At 44.9% G+C, this 24,210-nt stretch overlaps 1 protein-coding gene across 2 annotated transcripts in view; it reads left to right on the top strand.

Moving 5' to 3' along the window:
• Positions 1-24,210, top strand: part of EPC1 (enhancer of polycomb homolog 1) — a 109,046-nt gene that overhangs the window by 8,827 nt on the left and 76,009 nt on the right. The window contains exon 1 of one of the 2 annotated variants that reach the window (XM_002717284.5): positions 22,969-23,451. The exons of the other annotated variant lie outside the window; for it this stretch is intronic. Within the exon in view, the coding sequence (XP_002717330.2) occupies positions 23,299-23,451 (153 nt within the window). The 5' untranslated portion in view covers positions 22,969-23,298. Of the gene's footprint in view, positions 1-22,968; positions 23,452-24,210 lie in introns of those variants that run through there. 2 annotated transcript variants of the gene reach the window in all.

The following is a 24,210-nucleotide window of genomic DNA, read 5'->3' as shown; positions in this document are numbered from 1 at the left end:
ATCACACACTCCAACTGTTTCAAATGACCTAAAACACCAGAACCTTGCTGCTCGATGCAGTAGTCACTAGCCACTTGTGGCTATGTCTCTATATTAGAACTCACTGGGGCGGGCGCTACTGCGTGATAGGTTAGGCATCCTCCTGTGGTGCCAGCGTCCTATGTGAGCGCCAGTTTGAGTCCCGGCTGCTCCACTTCCCAGCTGTTCCAGTCCCTGCTGATGGCCTGGGAAAGCAGCAGAAGATGGCCCAAGTGCTTGGGCCCCTGCATCCCTGTGGGAGACCCCTAAGACGCTCCGGTCTCCAGGCTTAGTGTCGGCCCAGCTCCAGCCATTGTGGCCATCTGGGAAGTGAACCAGCAGATGGAAGACCTTTCTATCTCTCCCTCTCTGTCTATAACTCTGCCTCTCAAGTAAATAAATAAACCTTAAGACAAATAAGTAAATAAATAAGTAAATTATAATTAAACATTGGAACTGCAGTTTCGGAGTTAACTGTCCACACCTGAAGTGTTTCAGAGCTGCACCTGGCAAGTGGCTTCTATACTGGACAACGTAGATTTATGGAACCTTTTCACGACTGCAGAAAGTCCCATTGGACAAGCCTGAGTCCTTCAGACCACTCTTCTGCTTGTATGCAGAATATCAGAAACTTAAAACACAAAATGCCTGTGCCGTCTCCCAGGAGATTCTGATGTAGTTGGTCTGGATGGAATCTGGCTTTAAGCATTTTCCAGAAGCTGCCCACAAAGCCCTAACATTGCAGCTAGCATTGAGAACTGCTAACTTGCACAGACTGATGCTATTGAAGCAAGTCATTAAACCAAAAATGTGGGGGTGGGGTCGCTAGGTTGGTGCAGTCACTTCTTTCTCCATCTTTCAAAAGCTAAAATCCACCTCCTAGGAAGTGAGGGAGGTCCAAACCTAAATAAAGAATAGTTAGACAAACTAGCTCTGCAAAGTAATGGACTGATTCCTTAGTGAACACAAACTTCAGCTGGAAGAAAAACAGCCCTGTAACTGCTCTTCAGTTGTAAGTCTTTGATGCCCTGGACAATGAGTCTTACATATTGAAAGATTATTCAAAAGTTACTTTGAGTTTAACAAAGAAATATAAAATGTCTTGTTTTTTTAATTTTTTTTTTGACAGGTAGAGTTAGAGACAGTGAGAGAGAGAGAGAGAGAGAGAGAGAGAGAGAAAGGTCTTCCTTCCATTGGTTCACCCCCTCAAATGGCCGTTACGGCCGGCGCTGCGCTGATCTGAAGCCAGGAGCCAGGTGCTTCCTCCTGGTCTCCCATGCAGGTGCAGGAGCCCAAACACTTGGGCCATCCTCCACTGCACTCCCGGGCTACAGCAGAGAGCTGGCCTGGAAGAGGAGCAACCGGGACTAGAACCCAGGGCCCATATGGGATGCTGGCGCAGCAGGCGGAGCTCCAATTAACCAAGTGAGCCACGGCGCCAGCCCCAAAATGTCTTTTTTTTTTTTAAATTAGATTTATTTACTTATTTGTAAGGAAGAGCAATGGGGAGGGGCAGATCCCATTCCCTGATTCACTCTGTAAATGGCCTCAACAGCTAGTTCTGGGCCAGGCCAAAGCCAGGAGCCAGGAACTCTATCCAGGGCTCCCACATGGTGACAGGGACCCATGCACTTGGGTCATCTTCTGCTGCCTTCTTGGGTGCATTAGCAGGGAGCTGGATTGGAAGTGGAGAGGCTGGAAGTCAAACCAGCACTCCCGTGTGCGATGCTAGGGTCACAAGCATTGGCTTAACCTGCTGTACCCCAGGACTGGCCCATATATAAAATATACTTTACATTACATTTTTCATTTATTTGTACATAGAGAACCGATTTCATGAATTTCATAGGTACAATTCCAAGAGTACAATCATAATTTTAATTTGTTCCTTCCCTCCACCTTCCTTTCCTTTCCTTTTTTCTTTTATTTCTTTTGCTGTAACATACTTTCTTTTAAAAAAAAAAAGATTTATTTATTTATTTATTTGAAAGGCAGAGTTAAAGAGAGGGAGAGAGGGAGGGAAGTCTTCCATCCTCTGGTTCATTCCCCAAATGGCCGCAATGGCTGGAGCTGGGCTGATCCGGAGCCAGGAGCTTCTTCCCCAGGAGCTTCCTCCAGGTCTCCCAAGGGGGTACAGGGGCCCAAGCACTTGGGCCATCTTCTACTGCTTTCCCAGGCCATAGCAGAGAACTGGATCGGAAGTGGAGCAGCTGGGACTCAAACCAGCGCCCATATGGGATGCCGGCACTGCAGGTGGCGGCTTCACCTGCTGCAGTGCCGGCCACAATACTTTCAGCTTATCATCACCGGCTTAGTGCTCCTCCAGACAAAGAGCTCTACAAGTAAAAAGCAGGACTGCTGCTCTGCAGGGGTGTACACAAGGAGTATAAACAATAAAATCACAAGACGTCAATTTTACTCACAGACATTGTTTTGTACTTTGTATATTAGCTATCACTATAAAACATCTTATATACATATTCAATAACAATTCTTCCTCGTGTCTTTAAATATAGTTTTCAGATTTTCTCATATTCATAAATTTTGGAAATCATGGTCCTTTAAGTAATGTTTGACCTCATCTTTAGCATTACTGAATTAGACATTTCCTAACTTTTTACACTGAATTTACAAACTTTCTAAATACAATTATCTTCTTTTTTATTTAGTAAAAATTTTCAAGAAGTCAAGAAAGTCTTACATATCAAATAACTTTTTTTTTTTTTTTTTTTTTTTTTTTTGGGCAGGCAGAGTGGACAGTGAGAGAGAGACAGAGCGAAAGGTCTTCCTTTGCCGTTGGTTCACCCTCCAATGGCCGCTGCAGCCGGCGCACTGCAGCCGGTGCACTGCGCTGATCCAAAGCCAGGAGCCAGGTGCTTCTCCTGGTCTCCCATGCAGGTACAGGGCCCAAGGACCTAGGCCATCCTCCACTGCACTCCCAGGCCACAACAGAGAGCTGGACTGGAAGAGGAGCAACCAGGACAGAACCGGCACCCCAACCGGGACTAGAACCCCGGGTGCCAGTGCTACAGGCGGAAGATTAGCCTATTGAGCCGCGGCGCCGGCTCAAGTGACTTCTAAATGTGATTCTTAAATTTCCTTTAATGTTTTAATACTACACATTATTAAGTTAGGTGTTTTATTTAAAGGTGCATATAGGGGCCAGCCCTGTGGTGCAGTGGGTTGCCTATGCCTGCAGTGCTAGTATCCCTTATGGGTGCTGGTTCTAGTCCCATTTGTTCCACTTCCGATCCAGCTCCCTGCTAATGCTCCTGAGAAAGCAGTGAGAGGATGGCCCAAGACATTGGGCCCCTGCACCCACTTGGGAGACCTGGATGAAGCTCCTGGCTCCTGGCTTTGGCCTGCCCCAACCCCAGCTGTTGTGGCTAATTGGGGAGTAAACCAGTAGATGGAAGATCTCCCTCTTCACCTCTGCCTCTTCTCTCTGTATCCTTGACTTTCAAATTAGTAACTACAAATTAAAAAAAAAAAAAAAAAAAAAGTCTGAATAGGTTGAACTCTTGCTCCATTAGGTCAAATGTTCTTAAATAGTACAATTATTTAACTTAAAAAAAGGTATTTTCTTTTAATTCTACTGTACATTCTGAATCTTTCTGAAGTTAAAATTTTACCTTTAATCCCACTTATGTGTTGTACCAAGCAATTTTAGGTGTTGTTTCCTAAATGAATTCTTAGCTTGTTGAGGTTGCTTGATGAGCCAGGGTTTTGATTGGAATGTAACTAGATCCTTGTCGGAGACCTGGATGTGACATGCTGAACTTTATTTATATTCTGTGTGTGTGTGTGTGTGTGTGTGTGTGTGCGCCCCCTTGACCTTCTTGATTTAGATTTTTGAGTCATATCACTGTGTTTGGTGCAGTGGTTAAGTCGTGGCTCAGGACTGCTGCATCTCATATCAGAGTCTCTGGGGTCCAGTCCTGGCTCTGCTTCTGATCCAGCTTCTTGCTAATGTGCACCCTGGGAAACAGCAGGTGATGGTTCAGGTGCTTGGGTCCCTGTCACCTACCTGGGAGAGCTGGATTGAGTTCTGAGCTTCTGACTTCGGTTTGGCCCAGCCCTGGCTATTGTGGCTGTTTGGGGAATAAACGGGAGGATGTGAGCTCTCTCTCTCTCTCTCTCCCTCCCTTTCATATAAATATGTAATTTTAAAGAAGAATGTATGGTCCCCAGACATGTAGCTTTATCAACTGACAAATATTTGGACTGTGCACTTCATCTTTTAAAATACATAGCTGTCATTTTCATCTTAACCTGGGGGCCTTTGAACTTAGCAGAGTGCCACATTCCTTCACATTCTGTCTTGTGGGACAGTTAGGCCTTGCAGCTATTACAGATAATTGGTTGACTTTGAATCTCTGTCATTGCTTGTGTATGGTCACAATCTTCAAGGTTAGTCTACTGATAAGAATTTTTAGCATCCTAAGTAGCTTCCTCGGAGCCTGTTCGTCTACATGGCTGTTGAAGACTCAGTGAGACCACTTTGAATACATAGCTGTGGCTGGTGTCTCTTGGGCTCCTTGCTTTGCCCTTTGCTACCTGTATAACCGTGGGCCAATGACTTACTTGTCTAGACCCTCAGACTCCTATGAAACAAGGTCACATCACTTACTCAATGTGGCTGTTGTGAGAGTACAGCAGTTAAAGATCTAGAATAGTGTCTGACTTGCCAGAAGCACCCACTATATGCTCTAAATTCATTTTTCTCATGGACATGCCTGATTTCAGAGATCCAGATAGGTCTTATACAGTGTGATGGGAAATAGGAAGGTGACCTCATTCAGGTGTGTGGGTTTTACAGTAATGAAAGAGGCTGTTGGGAATAGATCATTACCTTCTCCAGGTACTCTATTAAAAGTCAGTGAATCAGATGGCCTTCCGACGAGCTAATGTTTCCTTATTATGTGTTTCTCACTCATTAAATAAATCTTTGTTCAAGTTCTGCTACATTAAAAACAACAACAAGGGCGGAAGTTTGCCATAGTAGTTGAGATCCCACTGGGGACACCCACATTCCTTATTGGAATACTTGGGTTGGGACCCTGGCTCTGCTGTCCGCTCTCTGCTCCCAATTCCAGCTTCCTGCCCATGTACACGCTGAGAGGCAGGAGGTAATGGCTCAAGTCATTGGGTTCCTGCCATCCGTGTGGAGGATCTGGGTTGACTTCCCAACCCCTGGCTTTGGCTTGGCCCAGCCCTGACTGTTGCAGGCATTTGGGGGAGTGAATGAGCACGTGGGAGCTCTGTTTCTTTCTTTCTCAAATAAAGTGAAGCAATAACAAACAAACCTCCTGTGCAGAGCCTTAGAGGATTAAAGAGCAGAAAAAAAAAAAAGAACCATTTGGGAATTGGGGTGAACTTCATGGAGAAGGCAAATTTTGGTTGGAGCTAAAGGATGCGTAGACTTTCCATGTATAGGAGTTGAGAAGACTTTCTTGGAGACAGAGCTAAAAGTCCTCGATGGGTGGAGTGAACCATAATAGGTGGGGGTTAGAGGTTGGGAGGGAGAGATCCGTGATGGTACATTGTGACTGGCAGAGAGGTTTTGGAATCCCAAGCTAGGGAAGAGCGTATCAGTCATTATCGACAAAACACCAGTGCAAATGCTGGTGTTCACTGGCCAGAAAGTGATGAAGAGATAAATAGGAGGGAATACTTCTTTCTTACCTTAACCTGTAAACCCAGTGGCCTTGGAGAGGCACACAGCAACAGTCTGGAAAAGTGGCCAGATAAGTTTTGATGGGATGAGTAAAGAGAAGTAGAAAAAAAGTTCAGGACAATTTTCAGTAATTATGGACACTGGGCAGCAGGGGGCAGCATGAGGGCATCTAAAAGTTGAAAGGATGCACAGGAGATGTGCGCATGTGCACACCGCACCATCGTTTGACAGTTAAGAGTTTGCATTTATATTCGTGAAGCTACTTATATGAGTAATATAGGCCAGTATTCTCCAAAACGAAGAGAAACTAGCAGCGGAAACAAAAATAACAGCTGTCCTGTATCACGTTGTTAACAGAGTAGGGCATTGCTGTTTATTTAAGAGAAGAAAAACAGTTTTCTGTGTTATTTCCTTTCAGATGATTAGGAGCTCGGAGTTCAATGTAACTAGGTAAATTTCAGTTGGAAAATATATTTTTAAAGGATTTTAGAGTTTGTATCTTTTAAAGGAAATAGTGAAAAATAGGGAAACTCTTGAAAATAAAATTGTAGCTAAATGATAAATAAAAAATTTAATATACATTTATACATTTTAAGTATATGGAATTTGTATCTTTTGGACTTTCATGATTGTGACAGTTTCTGGATTTTTAAATGAAATTCTTTATACCTAAAATTGAAAATGATCTATACTAAGTTTAATTTGATTTTCCTGTTGAAATTCACCTCTTTGCAACGTTTTTAAAAGTCTGGATAGTAAATGATGTTAAAAGTGGAAAATTGGAGGTTTCTCTGTAGAGAGATTTTTTTAGCTCTGGACTGGGGCATTGCAAATGTTACATTCAGCCACCTGAAATCTCTCTTTCTCGAGTGGCCCGAGGAAGATCAGATCCTCTTGCTTCCTACCCTTGGGAAAATTTCCCTATGTCTCTATTCCTCAGGATTCCCTCAATAACCATCATCCATGTTTGGGAGGTGTGACCGTTGTGTGATTGTGATTGTCCCTCATGTGCAGCATTTTTTTAAATGTTTATTTATTTTTATCTACTTGAAAGGCAGAGGAAGAGAAAGAGAGAGAGAATCTTTCAACCGTTAGTTCACTCCAAATACCTGCAATAGCCAGGGCTGGGCCAGACCGAAGCCAGGAATCAGAAACTCTGCATCTCCCACGTGGGTGGTAGGGGTCCAAGCAGTTGAGCCATCATCTGCTGCCTCCCAGGGTGCACATTATCAGGAAGCTGAATGGAATGCAGAGAAACCAGACACTCTGATGTGGATGCAGGCATTCCAAGCAGTGACTTAGCCCAGTGAGCTGCAAAATGTCCCTGTGTGGCATTTTGTTCCCGTATTTCACCTTATTATTTATACGTACTTTTATGGATTGATATATCTCATACATGTCTCTTTACATAGCCAAATACATTGATGACTGACAATTTCCTGATGACTGAATATGGTAATGATTGAAGATAAATGATGACTATATTTTTCACTTAGGCTTGTTAATGTGAAAATTCTTCAAGATATGCCAAGAATTGAAAACAGATTAGTTTATAAAGAAGATGTGTGAAACATTACCTAAATATTTTGTTTCAATCATTTGTAATTGTGGGAGTATAAAGATATCAAATTATTGAAAATACTACCTTTCAAATCAGGGTATACCAGGTTTGTTTACAGGAACAAAGTTCAGGAAAGCAGTAACATCTTTTTCTTTTATATTTTTCATGGTTCATAATACAGGGTTCGCAGAGAAATGAGGAACAATAAGTTAGGAAAACCTGTTAAAGTATGCAAAGCATAGTGCAGTTTTTTGATGTGGCTTTAAATGTATGCTTCATGCTTTCATCATGCGTTTCAAATTGTTAACACTGGTTAGAGTGTCACTCTGGTTGTTTGCTACTTTTCTCAGCGCCTGAACAATACTGTTGTGTTCATTATTTTCTTAATTTATTACATAGAGATTCCTTGCCCTTTTCCAGTGACAATATCCCCCTAAGTGTGATCTTTTGTTATTAGACAATGACTGGTGTTCATTTCTCTTCAGCCTTTATTTTGAAATTTTCTGTTTCTTTTCATCTAGTCTGAACCCTTATTTTCCCATGTTTATGATACATTTGTAAGCTACAGGTCACTTTACTATACTGTAGCAAAGCCACTTCTAGAAACCATTCTATAGGACCTTTGTTTAAGCTGCCAGTGTTACTAATTACTTACTAATAGCCTGGGACCTCTGACTCATTGAAGTCAGCCTCCATAGGGCATACCTTTTTGGAACTAATTGCTCTCTATACTTTGTAGACACATAGTCAGGAAATACTAAAGGCATAGGGTTTTAAAATTTGTGTCTTTTTTTGTTTGTTTGTTTTAGAAACCACATCTCTCAAAATAAATGGTCATTTCTTGGCTTTTTACATTAAAAAATGTATCCCCATTTTTTCCTGCCAACTGTAGAAAAGTAGAGATAATCACAAAATTTGGGAGTTGAAAGAGTTGGGAAGGATTTTCGAGTCCCGGTCCCTTCTTTTCAAAGTCCAGGAAACAGATCCAGGGAATTTTTTTTTTTTTTAAGATTTATTTATTTGAAAGTCAGAGTTACACAGAGAGAGGAGAGGCAGAGAAAGAAAGAGAGTGAGGTCTCGGAGCTGCACCGATCTGAAGCCAGGAGCTTCTTCCGGGTCTCCCACATGGGTGCGGGGGCCCACAGACTTGGGCCATCCTCCACTGCGTTCCCAGGCCATAGCAGAGATCTGGAATGGAAGAGGAGCAGCCGGGACTAGAACTGGTGCCCATATGGGATGCTGGTGCTTCAGGCCAAGGCATTAACCCACTGTGCCACAGCACCGGCTTCAGATCCAGGGAAATTAAGATCAAGCTCATACAGCACGCTGGTGGCCGGGCCAGGGTTGGAACCATATTTTAAGCATAAAATGTTGTGGTGGTTGTTTCCCATAGTGGTTAAGCCATTGCTTGGAATACCTGCATTCCGTACCTGAGTTTGAGTCCTGGCTCTGCCTCCAGTTTGATTCCAGCTTTCTGCTGATGGGTGTCTAGGGAGGAAGCAGGGGATGGCTCAAGCTCATGAATCCCTGCCACCCACGAGACTTGCCTGAGTTCAGACTCCTGGTCTTGGCCTGGCCCAGCCCTGGCTGTTGGGGCATTTAGGGAGGGCGAGCTCTTTCTCGCTCTCTGCCTTACAAATGGAAATAAAACATATTTTAAAATTCTTAATTCACATTTTATATTAATGCGTACTCCAGGAGTACACATTAGCAGTAAGCTGGATAGGAAGCAGAGCCGGAACTTGAACCCATGAACTCCAGTACAGGTTGCAGCCATCTCAAGTGGCATCTAACCACTTGTGCTAAGTGCCCGCCCCTCCTGAATCTTTCTTTAAGAAAAACACTCAGCTTTTTGTGAAGTAATAGCATTATCTAGTACTTGAAATCTTATAATGATCATACTGAAGATAGAAGACTTCGTAGGGGTTGAGATAATGCATGTAAAGCACTCAGCCCAAAGTAAGAACTCAGTAAATTTGGTTCTGTGGATTATGTATGTGTGTTCCCAACAGTACCTGAAGGTATGCATTGTCTCCATGTTACAGAGGAGGAAGCTGAATTTATAGAATTTTATTTGAATTTACAGAGTTAGATCTGGGACCAGAACTTCTAACCATTGCATCTCACTGTAACTTTGAGAATTTGTTTTCTTGAAGCTCCTACATGAGTTGTTTTAACCTTTATTGTAGCTTTATTGTAGCTCTAAAAATGAAGGATATGGGGGCAGGCGTTTGGTGCAGCAGTTAAGTCGCTGGTTGGTGCATCTGCAGTGCCTGTTGAGGTGGGAGTGCCTGGTGAATCCCTGCTACTCCACTTCCAATCCAGCTTTCTGCTAATGCTCACCCGAGGAGACAGATGATGTCTCAGGTACTTGGATCCCTGCCACCCATTTGAGAGACCTGAATTGAGTTCCTTTCTCCTGGCGTTGGCCTGGCTTAGCCATGGCTGTTGTGGGCATTTGGGGAGTGAACCAGTCGGTAGAAGAGCTCTCTCTCTCTGCCTGTCAAATAAAATGAAAACAAATAGGGCTGGTGCTGTGGTGTGGGAGGCTAAGCAGAGAGCTGGACTGGAAGAGGAGTAACCGGGACTAGAACCTGGCGCCCATTTGGGATGCTGGAGCCGCAAGGCAGAGGATTAACCAAGTGAGCCATGGCGCCGGCCCCCCATGTTTTTAAATGTATTTGTTAGCTTTTTAAAATTTGTTTTTTTTTTAAGTTTTTTTTATTTATTTGAAAGATAGAGTTACAGATGGAGAGGGAGAGTCAGAGAGAAAGGTCTTCCACTGGTTCAATCCTCAAATGGCTGCAGTGGAGGAAGCTGGGCCAATCTGAAGCCAGGAGCTTCTTTCAGGTCTCCCACATGGGTGCAGGGGCCCAGTACTTGGGCCATCTTCTACTGCTTTCCCAGGCCATAGCAGAGAGCTGGATCAGAAGAAAAGCAGCCAGGACATGAACTGGCATCCATATGGGATGCCGGCACTGCAGGTAGAGGCTTAGTGTCAGCCGTAGCGGCTATTTGGGGAATGAACCAGTGGAAGGAAGACCTTTCTCTCTGTCTCTCTCTCTCTCTCACTGTCTATAACTCTACCTGTCAAATAAATAAATAAAAATAAAAACATAGGAATGAGTGAGCAAGGAAATTTCAGAAAGAGAATATCTTTGTTGATTTTCTGTTCCACATGAGGTAGAAAGCAGTTTCAGGGCCTGTGTTGTGGTGTAGACAGTATGCAAACTGCAGTGCTGACATCCTATATGGTTGCCGATTTGAGTCCCAACTGCTCCACTTCCAATCCAGCTCCCTGCTAATATGCTTGGAAAGCAGAAGATGGCCCAAGTGGTTGGGTCCCTGCACCCACGTGGGAGACCCGGAGGAAGCTCTGGGCTCCTGGCTTTGGCACGGCACAGCCCTGGCCATTACAGCCATCTGGGAAGTGAAACAATGGAAGCTCTCTTTCTCTCTCTAAGTCTGCTTTTCAAATAAATAATAAATAGATCTTTAAGAAAAAAAGTTTGATCTTCAAGATTACTCTAACAAAAGTTATAATAGTAAAGGTAAATTTCTTATCACAAAATAATGCAGTCTTAAGATTTCCAAAATTTTGCATTGGGTTAGATATTTTCTTGAATATATTAAAGAAATGGTAAGATAAAAGGGATTCGGAAATGACTATAAAAAATAAACAAATAAATAAATTGATGAATCTGAATCCCATCTTGATGATGTCTTAATTGAGGAAATGTACAAACAGCAATACTTTAGCAGTCAAACATTGTGTGATTACCTACTAGTTTGAGCAGGTCATACCTTCCTGTTCCAAAGTGTTCTTTTGGGGGATGTGTACCTTTGTTAACCAAGATGATGAAAGTGAATACAGTATATATTCTCCCAGGTATTTGGATGATACATTGGAATTTTCAAATATTATCCCATTTGTTCGTCTTAGTGGCCTAAGAGGGAAGAGAACAAGTGTTCTTCACTGAGATACTTAAAGCTCAGAGATAAATCGTTTCTATTGGGTCACCCAGTGTGAGTGGTAGATGCTAGATTAGGATGCTGATCTTCAAATGTGGAAGCCACTGTTCCTCCCAGGAGGTCATGCTGTGTCTCCCTGCTTTTTGAGCACTGCTACTTACCATTTGACTGTTTTTACAGGAAGCACTCACCCTGAGGCAAACAGTAACAAGCCAGGCAGAGAGGCCCTGCTCTCCTGGGGAGCTTGCTTGACCAGATTTGGAGATTGAGTGGTCAGTCTCTGGGCAACCACCTGAAAAATCACTGGGCAATGAGTAGGAAGAAAAGAGGCTACAGAGCTTCTTGTTAATTTAACCGGTGGAACCATCCAAATCTAACTAAATAGGAACAAAATGAAAAAAGATTCTAGAAGGTGAATGCATTATTTTGTAATCATTAATATTATGTGATATCTTACGTGTTTTTGGCTCATATGAGCATTTTTTCCCCCTTAGCTAGGAGCTTTGAATCCTTTATAAACACATTATGTTTGTACTGTATCTACAAAAAATAAATCTCAGAAAAGTAAACTGGTCTATTGAAAGAAATAAAGTAAAAATAACTTTTAAAAACAGTTCATGTTTTTTGAGCATGACTTGTGTTCAGTCTGTGCTATGCTGTTTGCATTAATGATTTAATTGAGTCCTGGTACCACGCTAGATGATAGATTCTGTTATGATTGCTGTTTTATGGATGGGGAAACTATAGCTTCAGAAGCTTAGAGTAAAACTTTTCAAAGTTCAACATGTTGTTTTTAGTAGAGAAATTCTTAGGAAGAAATGTAGTAAAACCTTTTTAGTCTTAAATTGCCAAAGTGTAGCAGTACTCATTCCAGTGCCCATTAGATTTTTATGCAGTTTTGCATGTAAGTGCCTTATCTGATTGTTTCTAGCAAGATAAAAATCTTAATAAATGGCAATAAAGACAATAATTCCGAAGATATTTACACTTTTTCAAGGTTTGCATATCAAAAAATTAATTGGATAATTTGATTGGAAAAATTGCTATTTTCTTGAATTGTGTAGACTGAAATTTCCCAAAATGTGCTCTTACAGAACTAAAGGTAATAATCAATGATAGATACAAAGGAGTCCCATGGTCAGAAAGATTTGGAAACTACTGTGCTAAAAATCAGTAAGTGGGTATCTTTTCTGCAGGACTTCTCCAAGCCTGTATTTATCTTAAGATAAAAATATTTTAGGCAATATTTTCCCTAACTTACTGGTTGTATATGTAACTCAGAACATCTAGGATTTGTATTTTATGGAACATAACTTTTGGAAAACCTTAAACTAGTATCTGGGAAAATATGTAAGGGTAATTTTAAAAGTTCATGGAAAATGAAATTAAAAGGTTATTTATGTGCAAAGAGATTTGGAAATCCATGTACTTGAGGGGTCTCGGAAAAGTTTATAGGGGCTGGTGTTGTGGCATAGCAGGTAAAGCTGCCTGTGATGCCAGCATCCCATATGGGTGCTGGTTTGTATCCTGGCTGCTACACTTCCCATCCAGCTTCCTGCTGATGCACCTGGGAAAGCAGCGGAGGGTGGCCCAAGTGCTCCCCTGCACCCACAAGGGAGACCCGGAAAAAGCATCTGACTTTGGCATGGCTCAGTGCTGACTGTTTTGGCCATCTGGGGAATGAATCAGCAGATGGAAGAGCTCTCTCTCTTTCCCTCTCTCTGTGTGACTCTGACTTTCAAATAAATGAATAAATCTTAAAGAAAAAGTTTATAGAAACTTGATATAATGAAAAGCTATTTTTGGCCTTCAGAAAATTTCTGCACTGAAGTAAGCTTATCTCAATTCATTACCCATTTCCCCTAAGCTGTCTGAAGTACCCTCCTACTGATACTTAAGACACATAGGCTTTTGCTATCGACTTAGATGTCTGATAAAATTGTCAGCTTCTTACAGACGTGACACCATCATTGTTCAGAGAGCAGCTGACATTTATTCTGTGCCATGGAATTTAACCTCAGTTTTTATTTTACATGTTCTGTTAAGTACTAAATGTCACACAACAGAGTAATTCTTCAGCAAATTATGGTACATACATCTCTGTCAAAAAATAATCTTACAGGAATATTTAATAACATGGGAACATCTCAGATTATATTGAAAAGGAAGGGCCACAAAACAGAATATACAATATTGACACAAACTTATAGAGCAAGCCCATGAGATGCAACCAAAAACTAACAAACAGAGCTAGAAAAGAGTAGAAGGAGCAAAAACACCAAAATGTTAACCTCATTAAGAATATATCAACTAAAGTCAAAATATGTCACCCAAATATACAAGAGGTCTTTGAAAAGGTCACAGAGGGGCTGGCATTTGGTATAGCAGTTAAAGATACCCTCATCCTATATCAGAGTGCCTGGGTTTGAGTCCCAGATCCACTTCCGATTCTAGCTCCCTGCTAATGCACACTCAGAGAGGCAGCAGGTGATGGCTCAGTTACCTGGGTCCTTGCCACCCACATGGGAGACCCAGATGGAGTTTGTAGCTCTTGCCTTCAGTCTGGCCCAAAGTTGTTGTGGGTATTTGGGAAGTGAACCAGCAGATGGATGGTCTTTGTTTGTCTCTGCCTTTCACATAAAACAACTAAGTAAATATTCTAAAGTTCTTGAAAAGTGTGAATTATGAAAAAAGTATGCATGGTTTTCAAAATTTTTTTGCAAGAATATTTTTAAAAGATAATGAATTTATATTTTAATTCCATTTTCCCTGAACTTTTTGAAGCTTCCTTGTATGCGCCACAGTGTACTTATCTTGTTTTTTGCTTTATTACTCTTTGGGTAATGTATTTCCAAGCAAATATCTTTTTAAAAGATTTATTTATTTATTTATTTGAGAGGCAGAGTTAGAGAGAGAGAGGGAGAGACAGAGAGAGAGGTCCTCCATCCACTAGTTCACTCCCCAAATAGGCGAGATAGTCAGCACTGGGCCAGGAACTGGGCTGATGTGAAGCCAGGATCCAGGAATTTCTTCCAGGTCTCCCATGTGGGTGCAGGGACCCAATCACTTGGGCCACGTTCCACTGCTTTCCCAGGCCATCAGCAGGGAGCTGGATCAGAAGAGGAACAGTCGGGACTCGAACAAGTGCCCATATGGGATGCCAGCACTGCAGGCACCGCCCCTCCTTCCCCAAACAAATCTTAACATCTGGATGTGGCCTGTATCTTTGTCAGCAACTACCATAGACAAGCCAGGTCTTTAGTTTACTAGCATCTGCAACTTTGTTTTTAAAAGCTTATGTGTTTTCATTTTATTTGAAAGGCACACAGGCATATTGCTAGATCTTCCATCCACTGATTTATTTCCCAAAGGCCCACCAAAGCAGGGGCTTGGCCAGAGGAAAAATGGCAGCCTGGCGCTCCATCCAGGTCTCCCTGCGGGTGGCAGGGAGCCAACTACTTGAGCCATCGTGCTGCCTCCCAGGCTGTGTGTTAGCAGGAAACTGAAGCAGAGCTGAGGCTCAAACCCTGTAACTGGCATATGATGCTGGCATCCCAAGTGTCATCTTTACCTGTGTGCCAGCCGCCCGCCCCTGCAACTTTATATATAGAAGATGTTTTTCTTTCTCCAGGATGTCGTGAACACTCAAGTACTGGCATGTGTTCTCTTCTGATGCGGGAGGAGCTGCTGCTGACAGGGACTTTGTGTCCTTGGCTGGGTCTTGAAGCTGAACTGGTTTCTGGCCTCAGGGTGGTCTTATTGCTCTGTACCTAGAAGATCAGTATAGGACGGTTCTGGGAAGCCACTTTTTACTGGGCTTTGGGCTGCCCAGTGAATGATTAATGGACACGCTTCAGGCATCACCCTGCCCGTGACTCCTCCAGTTCATGGTTGAACTCACCAACCTGTGGTCGGCCCATAGCCTCCACCAGACATGGTGCTTGCTGGACTCTCCAGGGGCCCCCTCACTCTGGTCCTCTTTGGCATCCCCCCTGGACTCAGTGACTTCACCTGGTTTGTCTCCAGGCTTCTCCCAGCCTCTCCCCTCTGCTGTCTCCTGGATGTCACTGTGCCCCTGGGGCTCTGTTTTCATTGCTTTCACCCCATGTGACATTAGTCACATCTGGGATCTCACTCCCTGAGTTTGAAATCACTCACTTTATTTTTTTCTTTTTTTTTAAAAAACTTTTTAAAAAAGATTTTATTTATTTGAGACACAGAGTTACAAAGAGAGGGAGAGACAGAGAGAGAGGTCTTCCATCCCCTAGTTCACTCCCCAGATGGCTTCAGTGGCCGGAGCTGAGCTGATCCAAAGCCAGGAACCTCCTCCCATGTGGGTGCAGGGGTCCAACCATCTGGGCCATCTTCTACTGCCATAGCAGAGAGATGGATCAGAAGCAGAGCAGCCGGGACTCGAACTGGCGCCCATATGGGATGCCAGCGCTACAGGTGGAGGCTTAGCCCCACTGTACCACAGCGCCAGCACCAAAATCATTCACTTTCCCTTCCCCATCCTGGAAGGGAGGAGGAGCTGGATTCAGAGTGCTCATCGGAGCAACTGGCACAACGTGACGCAGAGTATCAGTAAGAAAAATAAATATAGTGAAAGGAGAACACCGTCTTTCACTAATATTAACTTACTTGATGATGAGAAAGATAAGTATGTGCCCTGAGTTTCAGAAAGAAAATGAAATAATTTCCTTCCTTAGATCCTAGAAACAATAGTAATTCACCATATTCTCCTCCTCCTCCTCCTTCTGTTAAAGATTTATTTATTTGAAAGTCAGAGTTACAGGGAGCGAGGGAGGGACAGAGAGAGAGAGCGAGCTCTTTCATCCATCGGTTCACTCCCTAACTGGCTGGGCCAGGCCGAAGCCAGGTGTGGGTGGAGGGGCCCTAGCACTTGGGCCATCCTCTGCTGCTTTCCCCAGAACCTTAGCAGAGAGCTGGATCGGAAGAGGAACAGTTGGGACTCAAACCTGAGCCCATATGGGATGCTGATGTTGAAGGTGGCTTAACCTGCTGGGCCACAACGCTGGCCCTCACTGTATTCTTTCTTGAATGCCTTCTTCCCCATCAATGATTTTCTTTGTCTACCATCCACTAATCAGTTTGACTTCAAACAAGTTGCTTCTTCATTAACAGGTTTTTCTCTTGTTCCTATAAGTTTTACGTAAAGGTTACTCTGTGTCTGTGTCTCTCCTTCACTCCCATTTCTCTTTCTGCCCTTCCACTAGCACCTAAGCTGTATAAAGTAGTCTGTCAGTGCCAATCAATGGGCTTGATGGGTTAATTGTAACATAAGACAGTTTAAACAGTACCAAATATTTTAGAAATATATGTGGTTTAATTTTTACATTTTTCTAAAAATGGACTTTTATTTTTCTGACAAATGAACTGTTCAGATGTATGACTAAACAGCTCCCAAGTTAAGTTATAAGTTATTGTTCAAGGTCAAGTTCCAAATGGTCTCTTATTTATGCCTCTCACCACTTCTCCAACTTTGTCTAGTGGTATTCTCATCAAAATGTTGTCATAGAGTCTCAGCTGCCTTCCAGAGTGTTGAGGAAGAGAACAGATGATTTGTGAGAGTTAAAGAAGGCAAATCTTAAAAATGGTCAAAGGGATCTACCTCTTGAGGGGATTGGGGTTTGGGCCAAATTTTGGCAGCTTGGCTGTGCTCAGAGTAGATTGTCTGTAACTTCAGGATTTACGTCACACAATACCAAGGACTGTGTGTCATCATCATTTTTTTTTTTAAACCCAGTATTGCTGGAAACATTTGGTGGATTTTTGAAAATTCTATTCATTCTCAGATGGTCATGTATTTTTCATTCTTTTCAACATTATTGAAAAGTTAAATGGAAAGAATGTTGGGCACATCCTTCTACAGACTGCTAGGATTAATAATTGACCTTTATTCCCTTAAGGCAGAGAAGAATTGTTTATACATACATTTTGAGTGATTTTCATTTTATATCAAACATAAGCATTATGTACAGAATTCCATTCATAAATCACTTTATAGACAAATCAGTAGTTAAGATATTGTTTCTATGATGTTCTGTTAATTGACTTCCTTTGCAATGTGTTCTAAATGAGACAAACACATATCACAGAGGGCTTTCAGTTTGTGGTTTCCAAATGTTATATTGGAAGAATTATTTGCAATTATTTCTTTATATAGTGTAGGAAAATAAAAAGCTAGTTAAGAAAAATGATTATTTCAAGTGAAAATGTACTCAGTATTAATACATTTGCACAATGCTTTCAGTTATAGCACTCTATCATTTCTAACATTGAAATAATTGTGAATCACATGTTATCAAGACACAACATTTCCCATTTTCCTCAGACTCACAGTGAATTATTTGATCGGGGAGGGTAGAGGGACCGTGACTTATTGTTTTTCCAGCACAAACCGCTTTGCCCAGCTCTTAGGAAACAACCAATAAATATTTGTTGAATGCTTGAAGGAATGAGGAATCTGGACTCTGGTTACCAAAACCGGTATTATGATTTTTAATCTTGTTCCATCAAAGAGATTTTAACTCTTTGCATCACTGATCATTCTTGCCTTACCTCAGAGGACGAGGGCCCTAAAGTTAATCCATTTATAGAATTCTTCGCTCTGAGCAACACAAACATGCCCACATCTTTCCCGTCTTTAACAATAAATCCCTTGACCTGGCAACAAGACATCCCCCATAGTACTGTCAGGACAATGAGTGAGATAATGTATTTAAAGCACTTCTGACCTCCCTGGCACTATGTAAATTTTCTAAGTAAATGGTAAATGTTATTCTTACTGACTGAAAATATAATAGGAAGACTGGCATGAATTTAAGAATTATTTTGAATTCACATAAGTACTTATTCATTCTTTTTTTTTTTTTTTTGAATATGTTATTTATTTACTTCAGAGGTAGAGTTGCAGACAGAGAGAGGGACAGAGAAGAGAGAGAGAAAGGTCCTCCATCTGCTTGTTCACTCCCCAAAGGGCCAAAATGGCTGGAGCTGGGCCGATCTGAAGCCAGGGGCCAGGGGCCTCTTCTGGGTCTCCTGTGTGTGCAGGGCCCAACCACTTGGACCACATTCCACTGCTTTCCCAGGCCAGAGCAGAGAGCTGAATTGGAAGTGGAACAGCCAGGACTTGAACTGGTGTCCATACTGGGATGCCAGAACCACAGGCAGAGGCTTAGCCCACTCCAACACAGCACCAGCCCCTCATTCATTCTTTAAGAAATTAGGCCTTGGGCCAGTGCTGTGATGTAGTGGGTAAAGCCACTGTCTGCAGTGCCAGCATCCCATATGGGCACTGGTTTGAGTCCCAGCTGTTCCACTTCTGGTCCAGCTCTCTGCTATGGCCTGGGGAAGCAGTAGAAGATAGCCCAAGTCCTTGGGCCCCTGCACCTGTGTGAGAAATCTAGAAGAAGCTCCTGGCTCCTGGCTTCAGACAGGTTCAGCTCTGGCCGTTGCAGGCAATTGGAGAATGAACCAGCGGATGGAAGACCTCTTTGTCTCTCTCTGCCTCGCCTTCTCTCTCTGTGTAACTCTGACTTTCAAATAAAATAAACAAATCCAAAAAAAAAAAAAAAAAAAAAAAGAAGAAGAAGAAGAAATTAGGACCCAGAGTGAATAAGTAGGCAATATTTTGTGAACAGGGTGATAGGAGTTGGACTGAGAAGGATAATAACACGAGCTTACATCTACTTAGTGTCCATGGTGGGCCAGGGACCATTCTAAATGCTTTACATAGGTTATTTTACACATATTCAATTTTCAAAACATCCCTGTAAGATGGATTTGGATAGTTTGAAGTAGTTTGAAGCTAGACAGAGAATAGAGAGAAAAGAATGAGTAGACACTCCGGAGGCAGGAAAGTCGTGTTAATTTTTGAAGTTGGTGAGATTTGCCAGTTAGAACAGAGAGCTGGTCTATGCCACAATGAGAAACCGTGTAGGACAGATGAGGCAGAATTTAAGGAGGCCTTGACAACCATATTAAGAAAAAAAAGTTGACTTTATCAAAAGGGCAAAATAAAGAGCAGTTCTACACAGGTGACCTGGGGAAGGCCCTCTACTGGAAGCCATTCTTGGTTACCGTCAGGGGCTATCGAGAGTACGGGCAGTTTCCTATGAAGCAGTAAGGAATGAATGAATGAAGATGAAATGTGTGGAGGTGTACTCTAGACATGCATTGAGAAGAGCTAGGGCCAGACAATAGGAATGGGAATAGGGAGGCAAATCCTAGAAATAATTTTGAAATTATTCTTGAATATGAAAATGAAAAAATACTGATAGCCCTATTTCCAATTAGTTAATTATTTGCAGCAAAATAATTGCAATTGCCAATTGCATTTGGCAAACTCTTTGTAGGTTTTGTTTTGTGTTTTACAGCAGGAACAGGTGTTTGAAACAGAAATCACATTTCAGGATGATAGTACTATAAGTAATTATTATCACCACTAAAACTTAGTTCTTCACTTTCTTTCACTTTCTCCTCTCTTGTTCCGTCCAAATTCTTACCATGTTTACTCTATCACTAGTCTCCTTTTGAACTCTGGCCAAATACATGCACTCACCCTTAATCAACCTGGCAGTTGCCTCCTCCCACGCCTGTGTTGCACCCTCATGTGAATTCCCTTTCTTCTACCATTTCGTGCCTGTTACCATTGGAATCTTTTTTTTTTTTTTTTTTTTTTTTTTTTGACAGGCAGAGTGGACAGTGAGAGAGAGAGACAGAGAGAAAGGTCTTCCTTGTGCCGGTGGTTCACCCTCCAATGGCCGCCACGGCTGGCGCGCTGCGGCCGGCGCACCGCGCTGATCCGATGGCAGGAGCCAGGTACTTATCCTGGTCTCCCATGGGGTGCAGGGCCCAAGCACTTGGGCCATCCTCCACTGCACTCCCTGGCCACAGCAGAGAGCTGGCCTGGAAGAGGGGCAACCAGGACAGAATCCGGGGCCCCGACCGGGACTAGAACCCGGTGTGCCGGCACCGCAAGGCAGAGGATTAGCCTAGTGAGCCGCGGTGCCGGCCTGTTACCATTGGAATCTTAGCTTCCTTCACAACCCAATCACCTGCCACCTTCTCCATGCTGTCTGGGCAGCCTCTCTGGACTGCCTGCTCCCTTTTCTGAGCGCCCCTGCACCACTGTTTCACTGCCTTGTTGTTTGGTTAACTGGCATCCACATTATCTTATTTGTGCCCTCCACTATATGGTACCTAGATAGTCAGTAAATGTTGGTGACAGAAATCCAAACTACTTCAAACACTGCAAATCTCCTCCCAATCAAGAACTTCCCTTGGAGAATAGGTTAATATATCCAGCTTTAGACTAGCATGCCTTTTTTTTTTTTTTTTTTTGTAACATTGAGAATTTCACATCACTTTCATTAAGGATGCTAAAGAAAAAAAAAAAGAGAGGTTAAGTAGGCAATAGAAAAAAGTTGGAGAATGCAAGATTAGTGATTTTTTTTTTCCCACTAATTTCACAAGATCTTTTGGTTGGATAAAGGGAGCTGAGGAGAATGAAGCCTGAACCTTCACTGCTGCCTGTCTGCCTCTTGTGATGGAGAGAAGTGGACTGAGTACGAGAGAGGGTGGGAATCCCAGCATTTGGGAATCCAGTGCGCTGAGGAGCCAGATGGAGAACTGATGAGAAAAAAGGATGTCTCTTAGCAGTCTTATTATGTACAAAAAGAAAAGCTGAATTTGCAGGCATCTCTCTGAACTTGCTTTGGAGGGGTGACTTTGGAGTTTCTAAAGGATAAGAGATTTATTTGTCCAGTGCCCATTATAACCCATGTGGGATGTGGAACAAGTTATCTGTAGGCTGTTATTTTAATTAAGGTTTTCAAAAATTCATTTCCTTGATCTATTCATGACTGAAGCCCCTGTTTTGTGCTATATAATCTTAGGCTTCTCTATCGCAAATTCTACTACCATGATTTTCAGGAATCAAATACTGTAGGCTGGGAAGGACTGTTGTAATAATATTCAACCAGTATTCTCAGAGCTGTTAAACCTGGATAAACAGGTGTTATATTCCACAGTGGAGTTGGCAATTCTTGAGGTTCTTGGAACAGAACGTGCTCTCTCATGGCTGTCTTTTGCATGTGCCGCTGTCCTTACCTAAAATACCCTTGTCTTCATTCTCTTTGCAAAGCTAACTCATACTTATCCTACATAATTTTACTCAGGTATCATCTCCTACAAAAATGCCGCCAGTGACTATGCCAGTAGTCCCTCCCCTGGGTTGGCTGCCCCTGCTGCCTGTTCCCACAGTAGCCTGGGCCTTCACCATCCCAGCTCAGCCTGTGGCAACTGCCTCTCCCCGTGGTGTAGGCTCCTCCAGGAGCCCTGTGGCTGCCAAGTAATGAGCAGTGGCATTTAGAAGGCTGGGAGGGCTTGGGAAAGTTTGCTCCCTGAATGAGCAAAGGCTCAGTCTAGGAAGGGTGGACAGCGCTTCTGCCTCGCAGGTGAGCTGCCCATGTTGGAGGTGGAGGGTGACTGCAGAGAATTGTGGTTTCCGCTCCCCTTGTCTTCTGCCCACCTAGTGGAGGGCAGCTAAACCAGCCTGGAAGATAGCAGTTCCCCTATGCCCCGTAAGCTAATAACAGTTCATCCCAAACCCAGTATTTGGGAATAGCGATTATTTTTTATTATGTAGCCCCCGGCGAGAAAGGCAGACTTAGAAAACATGTTTGCATCTTGGCATACGAGTGAAATCTTGCTGTCACACTTACAAAACCCACTGCAACAATCTTTCTGATTTTTAAAATACCTCCCTGGAAAGGGATCAGCGGATACCCACTTTAGTGTGTAATATAAACCAGGTGTTGGCAGTCTGTCAGCTCCATCCAAACCTCTTCCAATCGTTCAGCTTTTCTCGTTGGGTTCGGTGGGATCGCTCCAGGTCTTTGTATGATTCCATTTTATAAAGTTTTCAGAGGACAAATTCGAGCGAGAACTCATGGCGATGTTGAAAACAGCTTTTTTTTCTTGCGGTGCAAACAGAAAATCGTGAACTGAATATAAATAACTGGCGTTAAGGTTTTGAAGTAGATCTTGATTTAAATGCTTTTTCATGAAGGTGGTGTCCAGTATAATCCCCTTTGCTTCAATCACAGTAAAACACATAAGATAAAATGTAGCATGCATTTTTAAGAGCTACTTTTGTAGTGGAATAGGATGCCTGCCCACGGGTGGGAAACTGACCAGCGATTTGATCGCGGAGCCTATCAAATACTATAATCCGAAGTTCCGGTCGACATAAAAATAATTGCCGGTAAAAGTTTACCGCAAGCAGCACTCCGTGTGCGTTTCTATGTTAAAGACCCGCACGGGCAGGGGTGCGCGGCGTCCGTGCGCCGGCCCGGTGACGCGGGTGCCCGAGCCCGGTGACCCCGGGGCCGCAGCCTCGGCCCGTCGTCCCCTCCGCGTCGCCCTCCCCAGGCCCGGGCGTGCGGGCGCAGTTTCCCTGTACCGGCGCCGGCTGGGGAGGAGGGGAGGAGTGGAGGAGTGCGCGGGGCAGCGCGGCGGGAGCGAGCGTGAGAAAGTGAGCGTTTGCGCCCCGAAGTGCAGCGGGAGCCTCCGGCCGGCGCCCGGCGTCCGAGCGCCCCGGCCGCCCCCGAGCCCGCGCCGGGCGGGGGCCCCGAGCCGCGAGCCGCGAGCCGCGAGCGCCGGGCGCCGGGCGCCGGGGGTTGGCGGGACGCGCGCTCCGTGCCGGCGCCCGGCCTCGAGCCCGCGCTCCCCCCCCCCCCCCGCGTGCCCGCGCCGCTGCGCGATGCAGTGTGGGGAATGGCTGGGGTTGGCTGAAGAGCGCACAGTGGAGTTTTAATGTCCGCCATGTTGGCCATGGCGTATTGAAGAGAGCGAGCGAGAGAGGAGCGGAGCGGCACAGCCTCCCACCCTCCCGGCTGGTGTTAGTGCCCGGACGGCGGGCTCTGCGCTCCGCCCCTCCAGTCCCCGGCAGCGGTAGGCGAGTGGGGACCGAACCCCCGGTTCTCCATGATCCCGCTGGCCGGGGCCGTTTCCCCAGAGCGGAGAGGTATCTGCTGCGCCTGAGATGAGTAAACTGTCGTTTCGGGCGCGGGCGCTAGACGCCTCGAAGCCGCTGCCGGTGTTCCGCTGTGAGGATCTGCCCGACCTGCACGAATACGCCTCGATAAACCGGGCCGTGCCGCAGATGCCCACCGGAATGGAGAAGGAAGAGGAGTCGGTACGTGTTAACTCCCCTGTCCGACCCGCCGCCAGGCCCGCTCCACTGCTGCCTGCGGCGGCGGAGCAGCCGACCCACACAAAATGGCCGCCATCTTCTCCTCGCCGCCGACTCTCGGTCGCCGGCCGGGCCGCTCCCCCGCCGCCCCCGGCCGCGACCCCCGGCCGCCGCGGCCCGGCGGGGCCTCCTCTCGGGCCACCCGCCGACCCCGGGCCCTGGTACCCGGGTCCCGCGGAGTTCGGGGGCCCGAAAGGCACAAAGGGGTCACGTGACGAAGCTGCCGGCAGCCATTTTGTGGTCTTAGTGCTTGGGTTGGGCCTTGTGCATCCGGCGAGGGGAGCGGGCTGGGTGGCGGTGGGGGTGCGGCGAGCCGCGGAGCCGCGAGCCGCGGAGGCCCCGCCTGCAGGCCTCTCCGCGCGCCGCTGGGTGGCGCTCCGGGGCCGGCGCCGGGCAGCGCGGGCGCAGCCGGGGACGCTCGCTTGCCGGTGGCCTGGGACGCTGCTGGGCGCTCTGCACGGCGCCCACGTGGAGCCCCGGCGGGGCCCGCCCGAGGGGCGCTGCGTGCCGGCCCGGGCCCCTTCACTCCTGGTGGGAGACGCGGCTTCGTGCAGCGCTAGTTAGCGGGAGCGGAGCGCACACGGGCGTAGGGCGCGGGTGTGCGGGGCCGCGCGGCCGTGCCGAAGCCTTTCTCTGGATGATTTACTTGGAACAGAAGTTGCGCCTGCCTTTTAATCGCTCCACGTGTGAGCAAGGGCAGCG

This window comes from Oryctolagus cuniculus, chromosome 13 (assembly GCF_964237555.1).
Source record: "Oryctolagus cuniculus chromosome 13, mOryCun1.1, whole genome shotgun sequence".
In the NCBI taxonomy this organism is placed as follows: domain Eukaryota; kingdom Metazoa; phylum Chordata; class Mammalia; order Lagomorpha; family Leporidae; genus Oryctolagus; species Oryctolagus cuniculus.
Note: the sequence above shows the minus strand (reverse complement) of the source record. Positions and strands in the feature narration are given on the sequence as shown.